Source organism: Oncorhynchus keta, chromosome 13, assembly GCF_023373465.1.
Source record: "Oncorhynchus keta strain PuntledgeMale-10-30-2019 chromosome 13, Oket_V2, whole genome shotgun sequence".
Lineage (NCBI taxonomy): Eukaryota > Metazoa > Chordata > Actinopteri > Salmoniformes > Salmonidae > Oncorhynchus > Oncorhynchus keta.
The window spans coordinates 22,075,705-22,098,579 of record NC_068433.1 but is presented as its reverse complement, the minus strand read 5'-3'; the positions used below and the strand labels follow the sequence as shown (position 1 = coordinate 22,098,579).

At 45.0% G+C, this 22,875-nt stretch overlaps 1 protein-coding gene across 2 annotated transcripts; it reads left to right on the top strand.

Annotated features, from left to right (window-relative positions):
- Positions 1 to 5,158: 5,158 nt before the first annotated feature.
- tmem102 (transmembrane protein 102) lies at positions 5,159 to 21,497 on the top strand. 2 transcript variants are annotated; one of them, XM_035783675.2, is made up of 7 exons: positions 5,159 to 5,329; positions 6,021 to 6,235; positions 16,784 to 16,968; positions 17,166 to 17,357; positions 17,735 to 17,893; positions 18,153 to 18,365; positions 20,442 to 21,497. In XM_035783675.2, the coding sequence occupies exons 2-7, from the start codon at positions 6,034 to 6,036 to the stop codon at positions 21,045 to 21,047; spliced, it is 1,557 nt and encodes a 518-aa protein (XP_035639568.1). In that variant the 5' UTR covers positions 5,159 to 5,329; positions 6,021 to 6,033; the 3' UTR covers positions 21,048 to 21,497. The 2 variants fall into 2 exon arrangements, with proteins under 2 accessions (XP_035639568.1, XP_035639567.1); XM_035783674.2 differs by having other exon boundaries at positions 5,160 to 5,329; positions 17,723 to 17,893.
- The last annotated feature ends 1,378 nt before the right edge of the window (positions 21,498 to 22,875 follow it).

The following is a 22,875-nucleotide window of genomic DNA, read 5'->3' as shown; positions in this document are numbered from 1 at the left end:
CAGTGTGTCTGGAGTCTGGATGGTGGCAGGACTGGGAAGAGAGAGGACTAGCTGACTGACTGGGTGGGAGGATGTGCTTCTCACAATATTTTCCTCGGAATAAAAGCATGAAATAAATCTCCACGCCTATGAAACCTGACATGATTACCCAAAGCCTCTCTGTCTCTCTCTCTCTCTCTCTCTCTCTGTCTCTCTCTAATACATTGAACACACACTCACACACGAGCTCTCTCTCTCTTATACTATTGAGAGAGCACAGCAGCAACAAATCCTCTCTCTGAAGCATCAATCAGCAGACCAGCCGCCCACACATTGAAGCGGAATTAAATGTAATGTATTTTCCAGAGCTCTCACACCGCCTGCTCCCTCCTGACATTCGACCCTTATAGGATGGTCAGCACTATCCCACTTCAGGTAAATCATCATCCCGTCACTTCCATGGGCAGTGGAGCCTCCGCTGTTAACACAGTGCACTAATGTTGTCCAGAGCCCTATGGTAATTCACTTGATGGGGTATAGCATGCCATTTGGGACGCAGTTTACTACCCCTTCCTCTATTTCCCTCTGTTTCACTGCAAATGGGGCTTTGGTGCATGCATTAGTCAGGCCAAGGTTAGGATATAAAAATTCATATGAAAAGTTACCCAGCAACCACCCAGTAATTGCTACCTCTGAGGGAATCATTGAGGTTGGAGAGTAATGTTGACACAAAAAAAATAGGCCACATTCACACAGAAATGTGTCATATACATAAACTGTGTGCTTTAATATCTATAAGTGGTGTCTTCTTGCTCTTCTCTCTCTCTCTCTCTCTCTCTCTCTCTCTCTCTCTCTCTGTATCTCTCGCTCTCTATCCCTGTCTCTCTCTCTATCTCTCTCTCTCTCTGTATGTCTCGCTCTCTCTCTCTCTCTCTCTCTCTCTCTCTCTCTATCCCTGTCTCTCTCTCTATCTCTCTCTCTCTCTCTGTATGTCTCGCTCTCTCTCTCTCTCTCTCTCTCTCTCTCTCTCTCTCTCTCTCTCTCTCTCTCTCTCTCTCTCTCTCTCTCTCTACCTCCTTCCACCACTTATCTCACTTTGTCTTTGATAAATTTGCTGATGGATAGAAGAATTGAAGAAGTGGTTCAACAGATTCCAACTCCTGGCTGGCTCTCTGCACTCGGTCCTCTCTCTCGGGTCTCCCTATCATTACCTCCAACGGGCCAATTACCTGCACTGTCAGCTCATCTCTGATATGGCTTCAAAGGGGGAGGTATTTCAAGGTGACACCAGTGAAGAGGGGCTGATATGGCGGGCTGGAAATGGTATGAAGATCTTTTGATCACGTCGCGAATTGCTCCCATCCTGAAGAAAAAGGGCAGGGGAGGAAAGGATAGAGGTGTCAGAGGCAGAGCAGCTCATTCTGCAGAGGAGCCTGTGTTGTCACTTTGTCTACTAAAAGCAGAGGGCTGGCTCAGGCTCCATCTCGCCCCCTTGTTCTGCAGAGGAGCCTGTGTTGTCACTTTGTCTACTAAAAGCAGAGGGCTGGCTTAGGCTCCATCTCGCCCCCTTGTTCTGCAGAGGAGCCTGTGTTGTCACTTTGTCTACTAAAAGCAGAGGGCTGGCTCAGGCTCCATCTCGCCCCCTTGTTCTGCAGAGGAGCCTGTGTTGTCACTTTGTCTACTAAAAGCAGAGGGCTGGCTTAGGCTCCATCTCGCCCCCTTGTTCTGCAGAGGAGCCTGTGTTGTCACTTTGTCTACTAAAAGCAGAGGGCTGGCTCAGGCTCCATCTCGCCCCCCTTGTTCTGCAGAGGAGCCTGTGTTGTCACTTTGTCTACTAAAAGCAGAGGGCTGGCTCAGGCTCCATCTCGCCCCCTTGTTCTGCAGAGGAGCCTGTGTTGTCACTTTGTCTACTAAAAGCAGAGGGCTGGCTCAGGCTCCATCTCGCCCCCTTGTTCTGCAGAGGAGCCTGTGTTGTCACTTTGTCTACTAAAAGCAGAGGGCTGGCTCAGGCTCCATCTCGCCCCCTTGTTCTGCAGAGGAGCCTGTGTTGTCACTTTGTCTACTAAAAGCAGAGGGCTGGCTCAGGCTCCATCTCGCCCCCTTGTTCTGCAGAGGAGCCTGTGTTGTCACTTTGTCTACTAAAAGCAGAGGGCTGGCTCAGGCTCCATCTCGCCCCCTTGTTCTGCAGAGGAGCCTGTGTTGTCACTTTGTCTACTAAAAGCAGAGGGCTGGCTCAGGCTCCATCTTGCCCCCTTGTTCTGCAGAGGAGTTTAGAGGATGCAAGCAAATGCTTCACAATCATGATTGTCCCAATGTTCTATTGGGAAAAAAACATTAAATTGTAGGCTAATAGTAGGCCTAATTCAGGGATGGACAACTGGAAACTTCCTTTTGAAGGCCTTCGGATCGGAGTCTCAACTTACTGTTGCGAATTTAGAATAGTGGAATACATGAGGTGCAATTTCGAAATGTGGTTGTGCATCAGCAGTTTTCCTCTTGTTATGTCAGTCACTGATAGTCAATCAATTAGCCTATGTCAGCTAAAAACCTTTAGACTGCTAAGTTCGTTTAGCTATCTAAGTTTGTTATCATGGTCAAATTACTGGCTGGCGGGCCCCCATTGATTTTGTTAGTCAGTTTCACTCAATTATCATATTAAACACTGCAAACATTTCTCTCCACCCTATGGCAAAATGTGTAAAATTGCAGTAAATCAGCTATTTAACAGCTAATTTTCCTCTCCGTGCCATAGAAAAATTAGTAGAATGTCATGAAATCTCTTCTAAAATTGCTAAATGGCAATATGTGTAGAAGTGCAGAAAACTTGCTTTAAAACTGCAGTATTTTCTCTACACCCCATGGCAAAATGTGTAGACTTGCAGGAAATTAACTCTAAAACTTTGTTTACTGAACCTTTATGTTGACAGGGAAGTCATACTGAGACTAGGTTATCTTTACAGATAAGCCCTGCATAAATATACACAATTCAAAACATATTAAGAAAAACAGACAAGTTTATCAACGTGGAGGTCTCCGATCATTACTCTGAACTAACCAAGGGGGACCAGAACATCTCATTTCAGAGAGCTCTGTAGGTTGTTCCTCATAAAAGGCACAAAAAAAAGAATAGTTTGGTAATTTGTAAGTGTAAATTGAATTAATGATGATAGATACATAGGACGTTTCTGCATGACTGCTTTGTAGAGTTATATACAAGGAGGCCCAACCCACTTTTTGATACAAAACACATTGGTGGGTTCTATAACCATCACCAGTATTAAACCTAAAGGCAAAGTGTAGATGCTGCTACATTCATATAGATTATACCCCCATAATCTAAAATAGACATAAAAGTGGTCTGGACAATTTCCTTCCTATTAAAAGGATTGGACCTTTCTTTCAAATTTTCCCCTAAAATGACATACCCAAATCTAAATGCCTGTAGCTCAGGACCTGAAACAAGGATATGCATATTCTTGATACCATTTGAAAGGAAACAGTTTGAAGGTTGTGTAAATGTGAAATGAATGTAGAAGAATATGACACACTACATCTGGTAAAAGATAATACAAAGAAAAAAACATGTGTCACAAATCAGAGCAAGATTACTGAATGTAAGTACATTATTTACCTTCAGAGGTGAACGTATCAAACCAGTTGCCGTGATAACAGTTTTTTGCTGTTGTGCACTCTCCTCAAACAATAGCATGGTATTGTTCACTGTAATAGCTACTGTAAATTGGACAGCGCAGTTAGAATTTAAGCTTTCTGCCCATATAAGACATGTCTAAGTCCTGGGAAATGTTCTTGTTACTTACATCATGCTAATCACGTTAGCTCAACCGTCTCGCGGACACACACACACACACACACACCGATCCCGTAGAGGTTAACAAAAGTCAGACATGCTTTGTTAATGTAAACACAGACACTGGACAGAGATATGGCTTTTTCTTTACAACTCTGCCAAGAAGGTCAGCATCCTGGAGTTGCCTCTTCACTGTTGACGTTGAGACGGGTGTTTTGTGGTTTCTATTTCATGAAGCTGCCAGTTGAGAACTTGTGAGGTGTCTGTTTCTCAAACTAGACACTCCAATGTACTTGTCCTCTTGCTCAGTTGTGCACTGGGGCCTCCCACTCCTCTTTCTATTCTGGTTAGAACCACTTTGTGCTGTTCTGTGAAGGGAGTAGTACACAGCCTTGTATGAGATCTTCAATTTCTTGGCAATTTCTCGCACTCTCAGAAGAGAGTTCTTTGTTTCTGGCCATTTTGAGCCTGTAACCGAACCCACAAATCCTGATGCTCCAGGTACTAAACTAGTCGAAAGAAGGCCAGCTTTATTGCTTCTTTAATCAACAGTTTTCAGCTGTGCTAACATTCTAATGATCAATTAGCCTTTTAAAATTATAAACTTGGATAGGCTAACACAATGTGCCATTGGAACACAGGAGTGATGGTTGCTGATAATGGGCCTCAATACGCCTATGTAGATATTTCATAAAAAATATGCCATTTCCAGCTACAATTTACAACATTAACAATGTCTACACTGTATTTCTGATCAATTTGATGTTATTTTAATGGACAACATTTTTTGCTTTTCTTTCAAAACAAGGACATTTCTAAGTGACCCCAAACCTTTGAACGGTAGTGTGTGTGTGTGTGTGTGTATATATATATACAGTGCCTTGCGAAAGTATTCGGCCCCCTTGAACTTTGCGACCTTTTGCCACATTCCAGGCTTCAAACATAAAGATATAAAACTGTATTTTTGTTGTGAAGAATCAACAACAAGTGGGACACAATCATGAAGTGGAACGACATTTATTGGATATTTCAAACTTTTTTAACAAATCAAAAACTGAAAAATTGGGCGTGCAAAATTACCCTGGATGAGGGTATGAAGACCCGTGAGCAGCTGCGGACCCTCATGATTTTTTTGTGGCCCCCATCTCCATCAAAGTTGCCCATCCCTGGCCTAACTGCTGTGAGCGATTCGATGTAAAAATCATAGCAACCTATCCAATCTCTGACCAGGGCTGGGCCCCACTGTCCTTATCTCAACTGATGTACTTATAGTAAGTAGGCTGCAGTGGGTCACAAATGTAATCATAGAGAACAAATCTGCTTTGTAGTTTTTAGGAGAGCTATATTACCGGTACACACTACTAATCCCAAGATCCTCAGTGGAGGGCGTGATTTCCGAGGTCTGTGTTGCTCGGGGGAAGGGAAGGTGGTGCTGGGGACCTGTTGGAAATGACGGGAGAAGAAATCCGATTTCAATATAAAGACCAAAACAGTTACGCCTGGAATATAGCAAAGAAACGTCACCAGACCTGCGTGCTAAGGGTGTGTGCTAGTTCAAATGTATATTCATGCATTCAAACAATGCATCGTGGCGGTGTGTGAAAGATTCGCTGTCCAGCTTGCTAGCTAACTCAGTTGTGTTGGTGCACTTATCCCCACCTCTCCGGCTAGCAGCTGGCTAACAAACTAACTAGTTAGTTAATCGAAAATCGATTCTAGTGTCTTCACCAAATAATCCGAGCTAGTTAGCAAGTCTACATTTTTATGGATATAACAATGACTGCTTGTTCTGTTGTAGCAAATTAGCCAGCTAACGTTAATTAGCATGCTCGATAGCTAGGTAATTGATCTAGTTTTGAGGACAGCACCCATGCTGTCACTGACTAAGTAGCTTGCATTTCAAAAACACCAGGTGGCTTTCAGATTAATGTGAACTTTGTTATTCATTTGAGTATATCTGTATCTGCGTTTACTGTGGATTAACAATTCAAAACATGAACATAGCTAGTTAGGGGATATGCCATTCAATGCGTGTGATTTATAATCCTACAAATCCCTGGTATCACGCCCTATTTGATACGAAATTCATAGTCAGTGCTAGGACTGAGAGTACAATAACAAAGTTTACAATTCACTTTGATTGCCAATAACACACAAGGTATACAAACTAGTATGCAATGAGTCTTCTCCCCTTTATAAAAATGATTGACAAGACCTGTATACCCAACCATAGGGTGTGAATAACCATGGAGACCTTGATAAGTGCGGTGGCCCCTCGGTCCCCAGCGCCGGTGAAGAAAGCCTCGGAGGTGGATTTCCGGTCGGGGGCCATGCTGGAGCAGCTGTCGTCTCAGGTGTCTGAGCTGGTCACCCTGGAGCAGGGGGACTTCGGGGACCAACTGGCCCTGGAGGTCCACACGGCCAAAGACTTTATCTTCAACATGCTGGGTAAAGCTCATAGTAACAGAGAATGTGTTGTGACACACTGAGGTTAACATTCTGAAATCATTAGATGGTAAAATATGTATGGTATACATTTATGATTCACATTTATTTTATATATTGTGTGTTTGGTGAACACTTTTAAGTTATGTGATTGTAGTGTGTAGCAGTGGAGGCTTCTGAGGGGAGGAAGTCTCATAAGGGCCGAATGGTATCAAACGAATGATGTTTGATTCCAGCCATTACACTCCATTTCAGCCATTATTATTACCTGTCCTCCCATCAGCAGCCTCCACTGGAGTATAGCCTATTCATGAGAAGGACAGATCGAAGAAAGGTGTTGGCTGTGTTTATGTTGTGTGTCATACCCCTGATCTACAGTACTTTTCAGCCAGGTGAAGTGTGGTTGTTTGTCCAATAGGTGGCACTCTTCCCTCTCTTCACTGCTACTGCCCGCCCCTAAGCTCTCTCCTTTTCTCTCCTCTCTCCCTGCCGGTCCCAGTGCAACTGGAACCAAGCCTCTTTGGCCTGTATCCCTCCCTGCATGTCCCTCACTTTGCTCTTTCTTTCCTTCTCTCTCTCGTGGCTTGTTTGTGGATCATGTGCAGCTTGAGAGGGAAGCACAATGCAAACAGTCTAACTGGCTGTAAGTCCACTTTCCCCGTCCATCTCTAAATCCACTCTCCCCGTCCATCTCTAAATCCACTCTCCCTGTTCATCCCCATGTAACAATAGCTGTGAATAGGAGCCACTATTGGCATGGGTGTATTGTTTGCCCAAAAATATCATAGCTGACAGCCAACCCTCCTCCTGCGACTCTCTGTATCTTCTGCTAATCAAGTCAGATATTGGATAAGGTCTCTGCTTCTCCTACTTTGGTTCTGTGCTTGCTAGTCTAGCATCCTCTTTTCTCCTCTCGCTCTCTTTCTCTCTCTCTCGCTCTTTTTGTCTCTCTTTGTCTCTTGCTCTCTTTCTCAATCTCTTTCTTGGTCCCCCCCTCTCTCTCTCACCCTCTCTCTTTTCTCCTCTCTCTCTCTCTTCTCTCTCTCTCTCTCTTTTTGTCTCCCCAATTTCTCTCCCTCACTGTGTAACCAAATCTTTTCCTACCACTGCTCCACATTCTTTCTTGACTCATGCGTCCTCACACCGCCACATTTTTTTTGCTTCATTTCCTGGTTCCTTTTCTTCTTCTTCTCCCACTCGCTGTCTCCATTGACAGTCAGACTGACAGCTAAAAGCTGCTCTTAAACACTTCGCAGTGGGGGTTTTTCCTACAGTCTAGCTCCCTGTATGGCAGCCAAAGGATGCAATCTATTTGTCCCATCACCCTACCCTTCTCTCTCTCTCATCTCTCTCTCTCATCTCATCTCTCTCTCTCTCTCTCTCTCTCTCTCTCTCTCTCTCTCTCTCTCTCTCTCTCTCTCTCTCTCTCTCTCTCTCTCTCTCTCTCTCTCTCTCTCTCTCTCCCTCTCACTATCGCTCTTTCTCTCTCTCTCTCTCTCTATCTCTCTCTCTCTCTCTCTCTCTCTCTCTCTCTCTCTCTCTCTCTCTCTCTCTCTCTCTCTCTCTCTCTCTCTCTCTCTCTCTCTTGTTTCATTTCCAACTCTGCTAGAGAACAGAGTTAATGTGAGTGTCGGTTGTGTGATTGTGTTAATGCACTGTGTTCATTAGCTACGGTAGGAGCACTGCCACTTGTATTATTTTTAAGGACCCTGAAGAGGATGGAGCCTAGGCAGTTAAAAGGGAATATCTGACCAGCTACTAGGAATGTTGAAATGGGCCCTTTATATGGAACACTTGGAGTGTGTGTGTGTCTATGCATCTGTGTGTTTGTGCATCTCTGTGTGTTTGTGCATCTCTATGTGTATAAGTGTTGTCACGATACCCGATTTCTGACTTCGATACCAGGTTTAGGATACCGACGCAATACTCGATACCGAAACGATACCGTGGCAAAAAACGCTGAACAATGTTGATAACTGGTAGAACAGAATATCTACTATATTAAATTTGGTCCCAAAATAAAACACCATGTTAAATAACAGAAGAATTCCCTCAATTTTCCCTTATGAAAAACCATATGTTTTAAAAAGTAATTTGATACATATCAGGGTTGATTTTCTCATCTATGGCCATAATATTGGGTCAAATTACATTCATTAGACCTGCAATTGTTTCATTACAGCTAAATAATTGAATGTATTAAATTAATAGTTTAGTTCCAAAACAACATAAAAAAAAACCCACTGATGCTCATTTCTGAAACTTTTATGTTGAAATAGTCTAGACGCCATAGAAATACAATTGAATTTACCCAGCATACTACGAGTCCCAGGGAGCAATGCTCCGCCCAGGGCTGCTGGCTGGCTCGTGGCTACTGCTAGTAAGCCTAGACAAATGCTAAGTAGTCAAAATATATTGTCAAGTTATGAGTGCATTTCACATTGCACAACCCCAAATTAATCCCATTAATATATGTTCAAATCATCCACCTCTGGCCTGCTCGCCTCCTATAATACCTGGCTCCCCATTGGAACACACTCCCTCACGAAGGACAGCGGATCAATCACCACCTTCCGGAGACACCTGAAACCCCACCTCAAATGAATGTCATGCTTGGAATATATGTTAAATGTAAATGTAAATGTAAATGTAATGTTCATGTCATTGTCACTCCAAAATAATTCCAATTTACTAGAATAACGTAACTGCAATAACAACGTAAATGCAAATGTTGTATGAAATAGTTTGCTTTATTTAGTTTAGCTTGGAACTGAACCTCCCTTCCATTGCACTGCTTTGTATCATGTTTTGCTTAATTGCTCATCTGCCCTCTTCTGCTCTGTAATCAAAGTATTCCCATAGTTTGCTTCTGCAGCCAGTTTTGTCAACAAGCTGCAGGCGAAGAGATACGATGTTTTGGTTTCAAGAAGCCACGCTGTCGATATTGTCTCTCTAAAGTGTTTTGCACTGTGTCAGCTGCATGGGTAGCCTGGATAGCTACTGCCCCATTGAAGATTTAGACAAATTACTAGACAGACGTGGTCCTCTCAATCCATATTTGAGGTGAGACACATTTGACAGAAGTACCGAAAGTTAGAAAAATTCTAGTACCGAACCGTTTCTCATGTTCTAGTATTGGAAATACTAGTTTCCGAAACACCGTGCAACAGTAGTGTGTGTGTCTGTGCATATAATGTGTTTGACATCCTTTCTAGTTGGGTCTGTTTTATAAAGATTTCTCTAGCCTAGTTTAAGCAGCAGGTGGCTCCCCACTGGCCATTAAGAGCTGACAGAGATGGAGAGGGAGAGTAGAGAGATTGCACCACACAGGGAAGCAGCTGCACAGATCCAGGGAAGGAAAAAACACTTTCTTTGCCCAGTAGCTCCTTAGTTAACTGTTTTAGGCTAGCCTGTAGCATGCCTTTGGAAAGAAAATGCCTCCAGTACTCCCACAGGACTATATGGGTTGGTGGGAATGCAGAAATGTAGAATAATGACAAACAAACAGTGCATTCGGGATGTATTCAGACCCCTGCCTTTTTTCCACATTTTGTTACGTTACAGCCTTATTATCAAATATATGATGTATTTTGTGTACACAATACCCCATAATGACAAAGCGATAACAGGTTTTTATATTTTTTTTGCAAATGTATTAAAAATGGAGAAAAAACCCCACCATTTACATAAGTATTCAGACCCTTTGCTATTGAGCTCAGGTTCATCCTGTTTTCATTGAACATCCTTGAGATGGTCCTACAATTCAATTGATTGGACATGATTTGGAAAGGCACACACCTGTCAATATAAGGTCCCACAGTTCATGTCAGAACAAAAACCAAACCATGAGATCGAAGGAATTGTCCTTAGAGCTCCGAGACAGGATTGCGTCGGCACAGATCTGGGGAAGGCTACCAAAACAATTCTGCAGTATTTAAGCTCCCAGAGAACACAAGTGGCCTCCATCATTCTTAAACAGAAGAAGTTTGGAACCACCAAGACTCTTCCTAGAGCTGGCCGCCTGGCCGAACTGAGCAATCGGGGGAGAAGGGAACCCGATAGTCACTCTGACAGAGCTCTAGAAGGACAACCATCTCTTCAGCACTCCACCAATCAGGCCTTTATGGTATAGTGGCCAGATGGACGCCACTCCTCAGTAAAAAGCACATGACAGCCCGCTTGGAGTTTGTTAAAAGGCACCCAAAGACTCTCAGACCATGAGAAACAAGATTCTCTGGTCTGATGAAACCCAGATTGAACTATTTGGCCTGAATGCCAAGCGTCACATCTGGAGGAAACCTGGCACCATCCCTAAGGTGAAGCATGGTGGTGGCAGCATCATGCTGTGGGAATGTTCTTCAGCGGCAGGGACTGGGAGACTAGTCAGGATCGAGGGAAAGATTAACTGAGAAAATAGCTGTGCAGCGACGCTCCCCATCCAACCTGACAGAGCTTAAGAGGATCTGCAGAGAAGAATGGGAGAAGCTCCCCAAATTCAGGTGTGCCAAGCTTTGTAGCATCACACCCAAGAAGACTTGAGGCTGTAATCGCTGCCAAAGGTGCTTCAACAAAGTTCTGAGTAAAAGGTCTGAGTACTTATGTAAATGTGATATTTCAGTTTATTTTTAGTACATTGCAAAAATCTAAACCTGTTTTTGCTTTGTCATTATGGGGTATTGTGTGGATAGATGAGGGGGGGGGGGGACTATTTCATCCATTTTAGAATAAGGCTGTAACAAAGTGGAAAGAGTCAAGTGGGCTGACTACTTTCCGAATGCACTGTAACAAGGGATTGTTCTTATTTACAGTAAGAAGTGAGATATCGTCTTGTAAGGTTGTAGGTTCAAGTCTGTCAGATAAAATGCTACAAGTCTTTGCTGAACCAGTAAGTAAACAACAACTTGATTCTAGTGCTTTCTGCTCTGTATACACTGAGTAATCCTCCCATGTTTCATTTTTCACTTCCCTTCAAAGACAGAAAAATTGACTTGGAGATAAAAAAGGAGAGGAATGACGCCCACTCCTATCAAACTAAAAACAGAATCCTGTTATCGCCATGGGTTCTCTCCCCATCTTCAGCCCCCACTTCTTAGGCTAGTTTTTTTTACAAACACACCCTTTTTCATGTGCCTTTGAACACCAGACTACTGGTGACCCCCTTCCCCACAGATCTCATTAAAAAAGTGTTTGTTTTATACCGCTCTATAGCCGTATTAATTCAAACACAAAGAAGGCTAGAGAGGAGAGAGGGGAGAAAAAAGGGGGAGCTCCATTTCAGATTCGGCCGACTCACCGAGGCACAATAACAAAAGAATGAGGCACAAGTCAGGCATTGTCTCGAACACGTCCAGGCGTGCAAAGTCAGGAGGTCGCCTAGAGTTGAGAGACGTAAAGACAAAACAACCCAAACAAGCTGTTGTTTTGTCTCTTCTCGCCGTGCTTGTTTATTGTTGTCTGTGTGTCGGCTTGCCCCCCCCCCCAACAGTGGGATCACCCCCTGTATGCAACGACCAATCAGAGAAAAGCGTATTCGGAAGGGGACTCTTCTGGACAGATGGGCCCACATGTTGGGCTTCCGTAGGTGGGAAAATATCTCGGTGTTAACCTTCACCTACACTGTCCTACAGGATCAAAATCCACATCTTATTCAAAAGTGACAGATATGCTAAACGTTTTGGTTTTCAAGGTCATCGCCTATTTTAAGGACATCTTGAATACTGTTTTTGTATTCTCTGTACCTCACTTAGCCTTCACTGAGATCAAGCTAGATTAATTGAAAGTCTATGTGTGTGTATTTTGGCAGCGATGTCAACACGACTGAATCTGAATGTAAATTGACCGTCGTTTGATTGTGTGGCTGGGCTGTAGCAGCGAAGTTGTTCCGCCTGTGTTCAGGTAATGATCGGTTGGGCAATGGTTGTTGACCGCTTTCAACTCTCCCATTGGGCTCGTGTCCTCAGTGCGTCACACACACACACACTTTTTGACTAATGCCGCCTACGGTCCACTTTAGCTCTCAGGTAGCAGTTTTCTCTCTTCCTCTCTCTCTCTCGCTCATATACACAGTGTACAAAACATTAGGAACACCTGCTCTTTCCATGACAGACTGACCAGGTGAATCCAGGTGAAAGCTATGATTGTGTGTGTGCCATTCAGAGGGCGAATGGGCAAGACAGTGTCTTTTGAACAGGGTATGCTAGTTGGTGCCAGGCGCACCAGTTTGAGTGTGTCAAGAACTACAACGCTTGTGGGTTTTTCACGCTCAACTGTTTCCTATGTGTATCAAGAATGGACCACCACCCAAAGGACATCCAACCAACGACAGGCCAGTACTCAAAAATGGTTAATTGATTAAAGAGCATAAGGAGGCTAACACAAATTGTACATAGCAACAGATGGGCTATAGTTCGTCAACTGACAGTCCAGTACGAAAGGTTGCTGGATCGAATCCCCGAGCTGACATGGTCAAAATCGGTCTTCTGCCCCTGCGCAAGGCAGTTATCCCACTGTTCCCCAGGCACCGATGATGTCGGTTAAGGACACTTTAGGTCAGTCAATCCGGAAAATTTCAAGAACTATGAAAGTTTCTTCAAGTGCCGTCGCAAAAACCATCAAGCGCTAGGATGAAACTGGCTCTCATGAGGACTGCCACAGGAAAGGAAGACCCAGAGTTACCTCTCCTGCAGAAGATAAGTTTCAGTTACCAGCCTCAGAAATCGGCAATTAACTGCGCCTCATATTGCAGCCCAAATAAATGCTTCACAGAGTTCAAGTAACAGACACATCTCAACATCAACTGTTCAGAGGAGACTGTGTGAATCAGGCCTTCACGGTCAAATTGCTGCAAAGAAACCAGTACTAAAGGACACCAATGAGAAGAAGAGACTTGCTTGGGCCAAGAAACACGAGCAATGGACATTAGACCGGTGGAAATCTGTCCTTTGTTCTGAGTCCAAATGTGAGATTTTTGGTTAGTAGGTGAGAGTAGGTGAACTGATGATCTTTGCATGTGTGATTCTCACCGTGAAGCATGGAGTAGGTGGTGTAGGGGTGCTTTCCTGGTGACACTGTCTGTGATTTATTTAGAAATCAAGGCACACTTAACCAGCATGACTACCACAGCATTCTGCAGCAAAACGACATCCCATCTGGTTTGTGCTTAGTCCCACTATCATTTGTTTTTCAACCGGACAATGACCCAACACACCTCCAGGCTCTAAGGGCTATTTGACCAAAAAGGAGAGTGATGGAGTGCTGCAGCAGAGGATCTTGCCTCCACAATCACCTGACCTCAACCCGATTGAGTTTGTTTGGGATGATTTTGACTGCAGAGTGAAGGAAAAGCAGCCAACAAGTGCTGCATATGTGGGAACTCTCTCAAGACTTTTGGAAAATAATTCCAGGTGAAGCTGGTTGAGAGAATGCCAAAAGTGTGCAAAGCTGTCATCAAGTCAAAAGGTGGCTACTTTGAAAAGGTGGCTAACTATTTTTTTATGTCTTTTTTGGTTACTACATGATTCCATATGTGTTATTTCATAGTTTGTATTCTCTATTCTACAATGTAGAAAAGAGTAAAAATAAATAACTGAATGAGTAGGTGTGTCAACTTTTGACTGGTACTGTGTGTATATATACACATACTGATTGTATAAAACCTTATAAACAACGTCCTATATTTTTATAGTAGAGTCTCCTCCGACGTTCGATAACACACACCAAGTCTCACGGCGACGAACAGCTCTGCGTGTGTTTGCTGTGCCCCCAGAGTCTGTACGCTCCCCCCTCTAGTGTAGGAGGAGATGGTTTCTTAACAGGCAGCAGGAATATTACAACATTACAACTCATTAACTACAGACTGATAATTAACCAGGCGAGTGCTGTTGTATGAACTACTACAGGGAAGAGATCTCTCTCTCTCTCTCTCTTTGGGCTCTGTGTCGCTCGCTCTCTCTCCCTCCATTTACTGAATCACTTTTAATGTACATAAAAAAAGCAATTTGACATTTACTGCATGTGAAAATCCAAACGGATGTATCATAGTCATAACACAATGTGTTTTATTTCTTTATTTTTAAGCATACATCGATCCCCGAACACAGTCCATCTCTCCATTAAACTCTGTACTACAGCATTTGAACACAAACACATTTTAATGTTTCGATCACCTTCGTTTTGCGGCCTGGTGTTTGATAGATAGCCCCTGACCCTCTTCAGCTTCAAAAGAAGGTTTCTCGCATCGACACCCAATTGGATTAGATGAGAACAAAGTCTCCCTCTGTTTAATTTTTGAGAATGAGCGAGGCCTATTTTAAGATCTGGAAATGAAAGCTAGGCTAATCTCTGGGCTTGATGTGAACGCATAAACACCGTCGGAGAGGGGGGTAGCAGGACACACTGACTCTTTTGTGTGTGTTAATCCGTCTCTCTTGAGTCTCAGAGTATGAAAGCTCTGTATTTTAAAAGGAGCAAGGGCTCGATTTAGAAGCTAATCGTTTACGTTTTAAAAGACTCCGGGTTTGAAGCCGAGCGAGAGTGTTCAATGGCAATTGAATGGCTAAAACGGTCTCTGCTGGAAGGATCTGTGTTACGATTCATTGGATGGTTTGGCCCTACGTCTTAGTTATAGAGAAGGCCTCCTGTCTGACATCCCAACCTTTCCCATTGTGAGTCGACGTGTTTACACAGCTACTCTTATCATGTCTCTCTCTTACGGTACATCCCTTCTCTCATCTTTTCACTTTTTTTGCTGCCTGTATTTACATTTGAGTCATTTATCCAGAGCGACTTAGTGTTAGTGCTTTTAATCTTAATATAGCTAGGTTGGACAACCACATATCACAGGCACAGAAAGGGGGAAAAAAGATATCATTATTATTTTTTAATATTTTTTTAATCTCTTTGTGTAGTACTGGCATCCACACCACAAGCATTCCTCTTATACGTTTGTGTGTGTGTGTTACGATTCCCAGAGTGGCTCAATGGAAATGAGATCTGCTATGCTTGACCTCCCAGAGACCTACTGGTGGATGCATAACACTGTGGCTGTTTTGAATGGGAAACAGATGAATTCATTATAGTACTCAAACACAGTGAGTTAAGTCCTGGTTTGAAAATGTTCAAGTCCATGCACTTTAGTTTTTCTCAGCCCAGCTTCAAGGCTTTATTGGAGCCTCACCTAAGCTAAGCTGGTGTCCACGACCTTTGTGTCTAGACTTTGCGTCTAGTCACGACCTGGTGTGGGTTTTGTACCCCCCCCCCCCTCTCTCTCTCTCTCATGTTCCTCTGCATGCTATAGTATGTTCTCCTGCTTCCCATTTGACCCAATTGATCAACTCTAGAGACCCAAAACAAATCAGAGGAAGTTTCTGCTTGCCGACTCTGCCCTTTGTCTGTCTGCCTGGAAGATATTTTCTCTCCCTCAGCTCTTCTCAGCTTCTCTCAATGTTTGGGAAGAACTGACAGATTTTGATTTCTATATCTGATTATTTCTCTGCTTTCCTTTTACTGTCAGTATAACACACACTAGATCGACACTGTCTTTGAAATAGCTCTCTCTCTCACACACACACACACACACACACACACACACACACACACACACACACACACACACACACACACACACGACACAGGGCCTGTAATTGGATGAGAGAAATCGCGTTAGGAGCTTTAGGCTCCAGGCTGCAGTCTCAGTGTCTGCAGTTGGCAGTTGCACCCCCCCCACCCCACCACTGCCTTCATATCGACCTCAGAGCCTCCCTGAGGGGATGGGTGTACTTCAGGTCAAAGTTGACAGCCTGGAAGGCATCACTGGGTCTTAGCCCTGTGTGTGTGTGTCCGTGCGTACATGCACACTTGAGTGTGTGTGTGTGCGCGCACGGTGAAGATGCATGGTATCATGTGTTGAGAGTGACCTTTTAAGCCTGTCCGGCTCTAATCTTGCTTGACTGGAACGCCATAGTTGAGAGCACAATAAAGGGATTTGATTGGGTTCAGTATTTTTCATCAACCCTTTGGCAAAGAGGAGAGTTTTGGTTTGGGCTGGGTGGGGAAGTTGTTTGCCAGAAGCTAGATTGATAGGATGTTATGACTATTCGAAAGCTGTTAGTTTAGACTTTTCTTTATTTTTTTTCTCTCTCACGCACTCTCACAATCTCTTTTCCTTCCTCTCCCTCTCTTACTCATTCCCTCTCACGCTATCCCTTCCTCCTCTCTCACTCTCTCCCCCCGGTTTCTCCTCTGTCGGAGTTATTGCAGTTTGCCCAGTCATTTTGGCTGTGTTCAGTAAAGACTCCCCCTAGGAGGATAAAGCCAGGGTTGGTTGAGGACGAGCAGCTAGCGTGGAGAATAACATAAAACCACGCACTGCGCTCACCGAGGGAGCTGTGTAGACCTCATATATTTTTATGTCAATATCGCTACTGCTGTATTTCATGAATGTATGCTTTGCCTTCAGAAGAAATGGAACGGCTCAAGTATTGTATTTGTTTTTAATGTCATATTACACTCATCCTTTGTGTGTGTGTGTGTGTGTGTGTGTTCTTCCTCTAGGTCTAGTACAGAAGGTGGACCAGCGTCTCCCAGTGGCCAATGAGTACCTGCTCCTGTCCGGGGGGGCCAGGGAGGGGGTCCTGGACCTCAACCCAGAGGAGCTGGGGGACTACGCCAAAGGGGCCGACTTCGACCTGGACTTCACCCTCCTGGTGCCGGCGCTCAAGCTCCACGACCGCAACCAGGTTGGTGCAGCAGGCACGGGGATGTGAAACGTACTGCTTGAATGCGTCTACGTTTATTGATGAGAAGCTGTGATGTGTCTTATGGGATGTTTTTACTGTATACTTTCTGATATGGTGATTTTGATGCCAGACTAATCACGAGTATTGCCTCAGGAAAACAAGTATAGCTTAATGCAGCGTCATCTCATGTCAACCAGCCCGTCACCCTAGACATGCGGCAGTCGGCCCCCTGCCACTCCTGGCTGTCCCTGCGTCTGTGTGACCCCACCACTCTGGCCAGGTGGAGCATCTGCTGCCAGGAGGAGAACGGATTACCCCCCGATGAGGAGGATGAAGAGGACAGGGGAATGGGTCACCAAGTCTCTGGTGCTGTTCCCCCCTCCCTCCATGTAATGTGTTTTCTAACTTATCTTATTATTATTCTTTATTTATTTTTTTTGCTTTTAGTTTTTTGAAAGTTAATCAAATGTGTGTTGCTTTTAGCTTCGTCTTTTATTGTGTTTTACTGTAAAGTGTGTTGAAATTATTTTAAAGGGATAGTTCAGGTATTGGCAAGGAAGGGGTTTTATGTACTTCCTTGGAGTCAGATGAACTTGTGGATACTATTTTTATGTCTTTGCGTCCAGTACGAGGTAGTTCTGCGAGCCAATGCTAACTATCTTAGCGCAAAGATGGGAAGTCTTTGCACTAAGCTAATGCCAAAATTACCCTTTAATTGCACTTGAACTAAAGTTGGTTCATGATTTGATCCCAGTCCCCCCACCAGTCTCTGGACGGGTGCTACTTCTCTCCCGCGCTGGTGGCTGACTGGTTCTGGGGGGTGGTGGGGGAGGCGGTGGACGAGCTGAGACGTTCACCACAGAGAGGCATCCCCATCCCGGAGAGGCTGGAGCGCAACGGGCCCCTGACCACCCTCATTCTTCAGGTAGGGAGTTAGTGTACGTCCCAAATGTCACCCTATATAGTGCTAATAGTAGTGTCTATATAGAGAATAGGAGGCCATAGTTGGCATCTATCAATTCCAGAATCTGATTAATTGGCACAAGCAACCATCTCAGCTAGTCGATTCTGGAAAAACTTGTGTTGAACAAATGTTTTCACGAAGCCTTTGTTTAACCGGAGAAGTAATTCAGAACATCTCTTTTAAATAATTGTGTTTCACAATAAATCGTTCCTACCTCCAGGCGGGGTCCAGCCGAGTGCTCTATGACCTCCTGCCCGTGGTGTCCTTCCGGGGCTGGCCCGCCGTGGCCCAGAGCTGGCTGACGGCCAACCACTTCTGGGACGGGAAGATCACGGAGGAGGAGGCCATCTCTGGGTTCTACCTGCTGCCCTGCCCGGCCCCGCTGGGAGGGAGGCCTGACCGGGAGTGGAGGCTGGCCTTCTCACGCAGCGAGGTGGGTAGTAGTTGGTTAAGTTAGCTCTTCTTTTTGAGTAATTAGCGAGTTCAATAGATTGGGGCCTCCTTCCTTCTTTACTTGGCCAGAATGGTTATCTAGCTAGATGTGTTCAATTGCGACTCAGTGATATGACATTGTCACAAGCAGCAGGATGAACCGCAGATATTGCAGATGAGCGTTAGGCAAGACGATGCACTCACACAGAGTATATGGCCATGTGCACGGGTACTCTTCATGCTGCTGCAACGTGATCGCTGCGGGACCAAAACAGCAGAGAAGGTTAGCCTTCTACTTCATACTCTTAGTTGTTTGGGAAGTCTGCCCGATACTGCTGGCAATTCCACGGGAACACAATTACAGTTTGCTGTTTGTGCTGTCATTCTGTTACCAAACTTTGCACCTGCACTGTTTTTCAAGTAAATCTTTTTTTGTCAAAATGTTGGGTGGAAATCGTTAAAAGTTGTCCTTGTGCATAGAGTTGTATGGTTTGACTTTGCAATCATTAGTTTTTGTTTGACATGCATGCATTTTAAAGTCTCAACATCATTCTGTTGCTGTGGAATTGCCCTGCTATTTATTTTGTGCATTGCCAATTCTACCTTGTAAATGTTAGCTGAAGCTAAAGCGCATGACACGATCAAAAGTCTGTGGACACCTGGCTGTCAAACATCTCATTCCAAAATCATGGGCATTAATATGGAGTTGGATCCATCTCTGCTGCTACAACAGCCTCCACTCTTCTGGGAAGTCTTTCCAATAGATGTTGGAACATTGCTGCAGGGACTTTCTTCCATTCAGACACAAGCATTAGTGAGGTCAGGCATTGATGTTGGGCGATTAGGCCTGGCTCGCAGTCGGCGTTCCAATTCATCCTCAAAAGTGTTCGATGGGGTTGAGGTCAGGGCTCTGTGCAGGCCAGTCACGTTCTTTCACACCGACAAAACCATTTCTGTATGGACCTCGCTTTGTGCACGGGGGCATTGTCATGCTGAAATAGGAAAGGGCCTTCCCCAAAATGTAGCACAGAATCGTCTAGAATGTCATATGCTGTAGCGTTAAGATCTCCCTTCACTGGAACTAAGGGGCAAAGCCCGAACCATGAAAAACAGCCCCAGACCATTATTCCTCCTCCAATAATCTTTACAGTTGGCACTATGCATTCTGGCAGGTATCGTTCTCCTGGCATCTGCCAAACCCAGATGGTGAATCGTGATTTATCACTCCAAAGAACACGCGTCCACTGCTCCAGAGTCCAATGGCGGGTGGCTTTACACCACTCCAGCCGACGATCTTATGCTTGTGGGCGGCTGCTCGGCCATGGAAATCCATTTCATGAAGCTCTCGACGAACAGTTCTTGTGCTGACGTTGCTTCCAGGGTGATTTTGGAACTCGGTACTGAGTGTTGCAACTGAGGACAGGCTTTCAACTTCTTTAAAAAAAAATGTTTTTACACACTTAACTCCCGTTCTGTGAGCTTGTGTGGCCTACCACTTTGCAGCTTTGCCGTTGTTGCTCTTAGATGTTTCCACTTCACAATAATAGCACTTACATTTGACCGGGGCAGCTCTAGCAGGGCAGAAATTTGACAAACTGGCTTGTTGAAAAGGTGTCATGTTGAAAGTCACTGAGTTCTACAGTACGGGCCATTCGACTGCCAATGTTTGTCTATAGAGATTGCATGGCTGTCTGTTCTATATTATACACCTGTCAGCAACGGGTGGGACTGAAATAGCAGAATCCATTAATTTGAAGGGGTGTCCACATACGTGTGTGTGTGTGTGTGTGTGTGTGTGTGTGTGTGTGTGTGTGTGTGTGTGTGTGTGTGTGTGTGTGTGTGTGTGTATATAGTTGAAGTACAAGTTCAACTTTAAATATGTTCAGGTTGAACTTTGAATATGTCTTCTAAATACAGTTGAAAATGAATAAACTGTAACATTTAGCTTCAGTATAACATCCATTAGGACTGTCTCTGGTGCTGGTGACATCCAATTTCCCCTTGTTGGTTTAATAAAGTTTTAATTCAATTCAATTCAATCTGAACCTCTGGCTGCCATATCATTGTCTGTCTCCAGGTTCAGCTGAAGAAGTGCATCCCGTTCCCCATGGCCCAGGCCTTCCAGGCAGCCAAGGCTGTCCTCTCCCGCCTCCTGGCTCGCCCCCGCACTGGCCTCAGCCCCTACCACCTCCGCACCATCCTCTTCTGGGCCTGTGACCGCCTGCCCCCCTCCTACCTGTCTTCGCCTGACTCCGACACTCCCGCCCGTCTCCTCCTGGGCCTCCTGGATGACCTGGCCCACTGCATCTTGGGTAAGAACTGTCCCAACTACTTCCTGCCCCAGTGCAACATGCTGGAGCACCTGTCGGACAGCCAAGCCCTGCTGGTGGCCCGGAAGCTGGCTCACGTCCGCTCAGACCCCACCGAGCACCTCCGGGCGGCCCTGGACCAGGCACAGCAGGCAGGCCAGCTCAAGAGGAAGGCGGCGGGCGCCACCAACGGGCATGGCGGGTCACCTGGCCATAGGTACCCGGCCAGTGGCATCATCTCACCCTCGGACGACAAGCTGGCCGCCAGGCTGCAGCAGCTGGTGACAGAAAACCCAGGGAAGTCTATTTCTGTGTTTCTCAACCCAGATGATGTCACGAGGCCACACTTCCGCATCGATGACAAATTCTATTGACCTGAGGGCCTAGTCTAGTGTTGTGGTAGCCACACACACACACTCTCTCACACAAGTTAAATAGCGGGCCAAATGTTGGCGAGTCAACCAGGATGGCTCGAGGCGCGAAACACTGCCGATCGCTGCTCCCTATACTGCCCCCTCTTGGCGGCGAATGATAACGACGCTAACTAATAAGCGTTAACTCTGACTCTGTTGTAACTATAAGACACTGTACCAAAAAAATCCATACTGCACGCTCCCAAGAAGATGCTAGCTCTAGAGAAACCAACACACTTCTATCGATTTAGAGACACCGTGACAGAAAAAGGCTTGTCAAGTGGTCACCACGGAGTCCACTGCTCTTTATGAAGCTTGCCCTAACGAGATGTTTTTTTTTTTTAGCTGGTGCTACGAAGAAAAGAGAATCGTTTTAGAATAAAGAAAGGAGCTGCTGCTTACAAAAGGGTACACCGTTTCATTCTCTTAAGGGTTTATGCTCTTCTCGTCTCTGCACACTGCTGAGAATACTGTATTCCCCCCTTTTTCTGCCCAATCAGAGTGGATGATCGCTGAATAAGAAAAGGGGTACCAAGGAACTATGATGTAACTGAATGTAATTTGGTGTGGGGAAATGTCTTTGAACAGAGTGTTTTCTTTCTTCCCTCTTTCTATATTTCTTTTTATCCCTCGTTCTCTCGACCCTCTGCCCCACTCTCTTTAACTCCCTATCTCGCTCGTTCGCTATCTCTCAGGTATTTTGAATGTTTGTTTTCTATGTGACTCCAGACTCCCTCTGGTAGGGTTACGGTCCCCCATATCTACCTGAATGGTATAACCCAGGGCGGTCCTTCCATTTCAACTCTCACTATGTGGCGGAAGGCACCAAAGAGCCACGCTGGAGGGGTGTTTTTCGAGGAGCCTTTGGCTCCACCCCATAACAAAATGTATCTGTATTCACTGACCCAGAGTCAGTCTGTACTGTTAACACTCATATTCCCCACCTTTACAATCCTGACCAACATGCAGATGAGAGATCACCTTATCAATTTGCCTTTTATCCCCTGAACGCTTGAAGAAGTTTCATCAGATAAGGGTCATATCATAGGGGCCATTAACTTAATTCAGTTCCTTTTTATTACAGTCCCCTTTGAAAGTATCTTAAACGGTGAGATGTGGTCATTTAAAGGTTGTATGACGTAGACCGACTACCTATAAGGAGACCGGTTGGGGAGGAGAGGTGTGAGGCAGGGTTAGCCGCTAACACGGTTGGCCCAATGCTTGATTGTATTCTAATCTCTACGTTACAGCATTACAGTACAGCCATGGCATGGCTAGCTACACCATGTAATCCCCCTGAGGCTGGTGTAAGGGCTATTTGCTTTGTTCTACTTTTTTATTTATTCCGTCTAGTGTGTGTGTGTGTGTGTGTGTGTTAAGATGGGGAGGTTAAGGTTTTTGTTTGAAACCCCCCAAAAAAGTATTTTGTATTGTGTTCTCAGATTTTTAATTGTGAGAGACTTGATTGGTTTTTGTGATGGTCCCTCCTCCTGCCGAGCAGGCCTGTTTTAATAAGGTGTGTGTGTGATCACTGGACGACTGATGGAGGTCTTGAAATGTGCTGATGAGGGATGGAACGGGAACAAATGCGCAGCAGGACTCAAGCACGCAAATGTGCCAGCTACCCATCTACCTTCATCTCTTTCTGTGTGTGGGGGTCTTGGGGGCCCTATCTTGTCCACCCAGATGTGTGCTGTTAGCAGGGAGATGGATAGGGAGACAGGCCAGCCCCTGGCCCTTTGTAGAGATGAGCCCTAAAGGAAAGTGCCCCTGGGACCTGGGACAGCTG

What these genes read in the sequence shown, in the direction of transcription:
- tmem102 (XM_035783674.2), top strand. Translation starts at nt 6,034, where the DNA reads ATGGAGACCTTGATAAGTGCGGTGGCCCCTCGGTCCCCAGCGCCGGTG. An exon ending in CTGTTCCCCCCTCCCTCCAT is followed by an intron (nt 17,358 to 17,722) that starts GTAATGTGTTTT and finishes ATTTGATCCCAG; the next exon opens with TCCCCCCACCAGTCTCTGGA. An exon ending in TGGCCTTCTCACGCAGCGAG is followed by an intron (nt 18,366 to 20,441) that starts GTGGGTAGTAGT and finishes GTCTGTCTCCAG; the next exon opens with GTTCAGCTGAAGAAGTGCAT.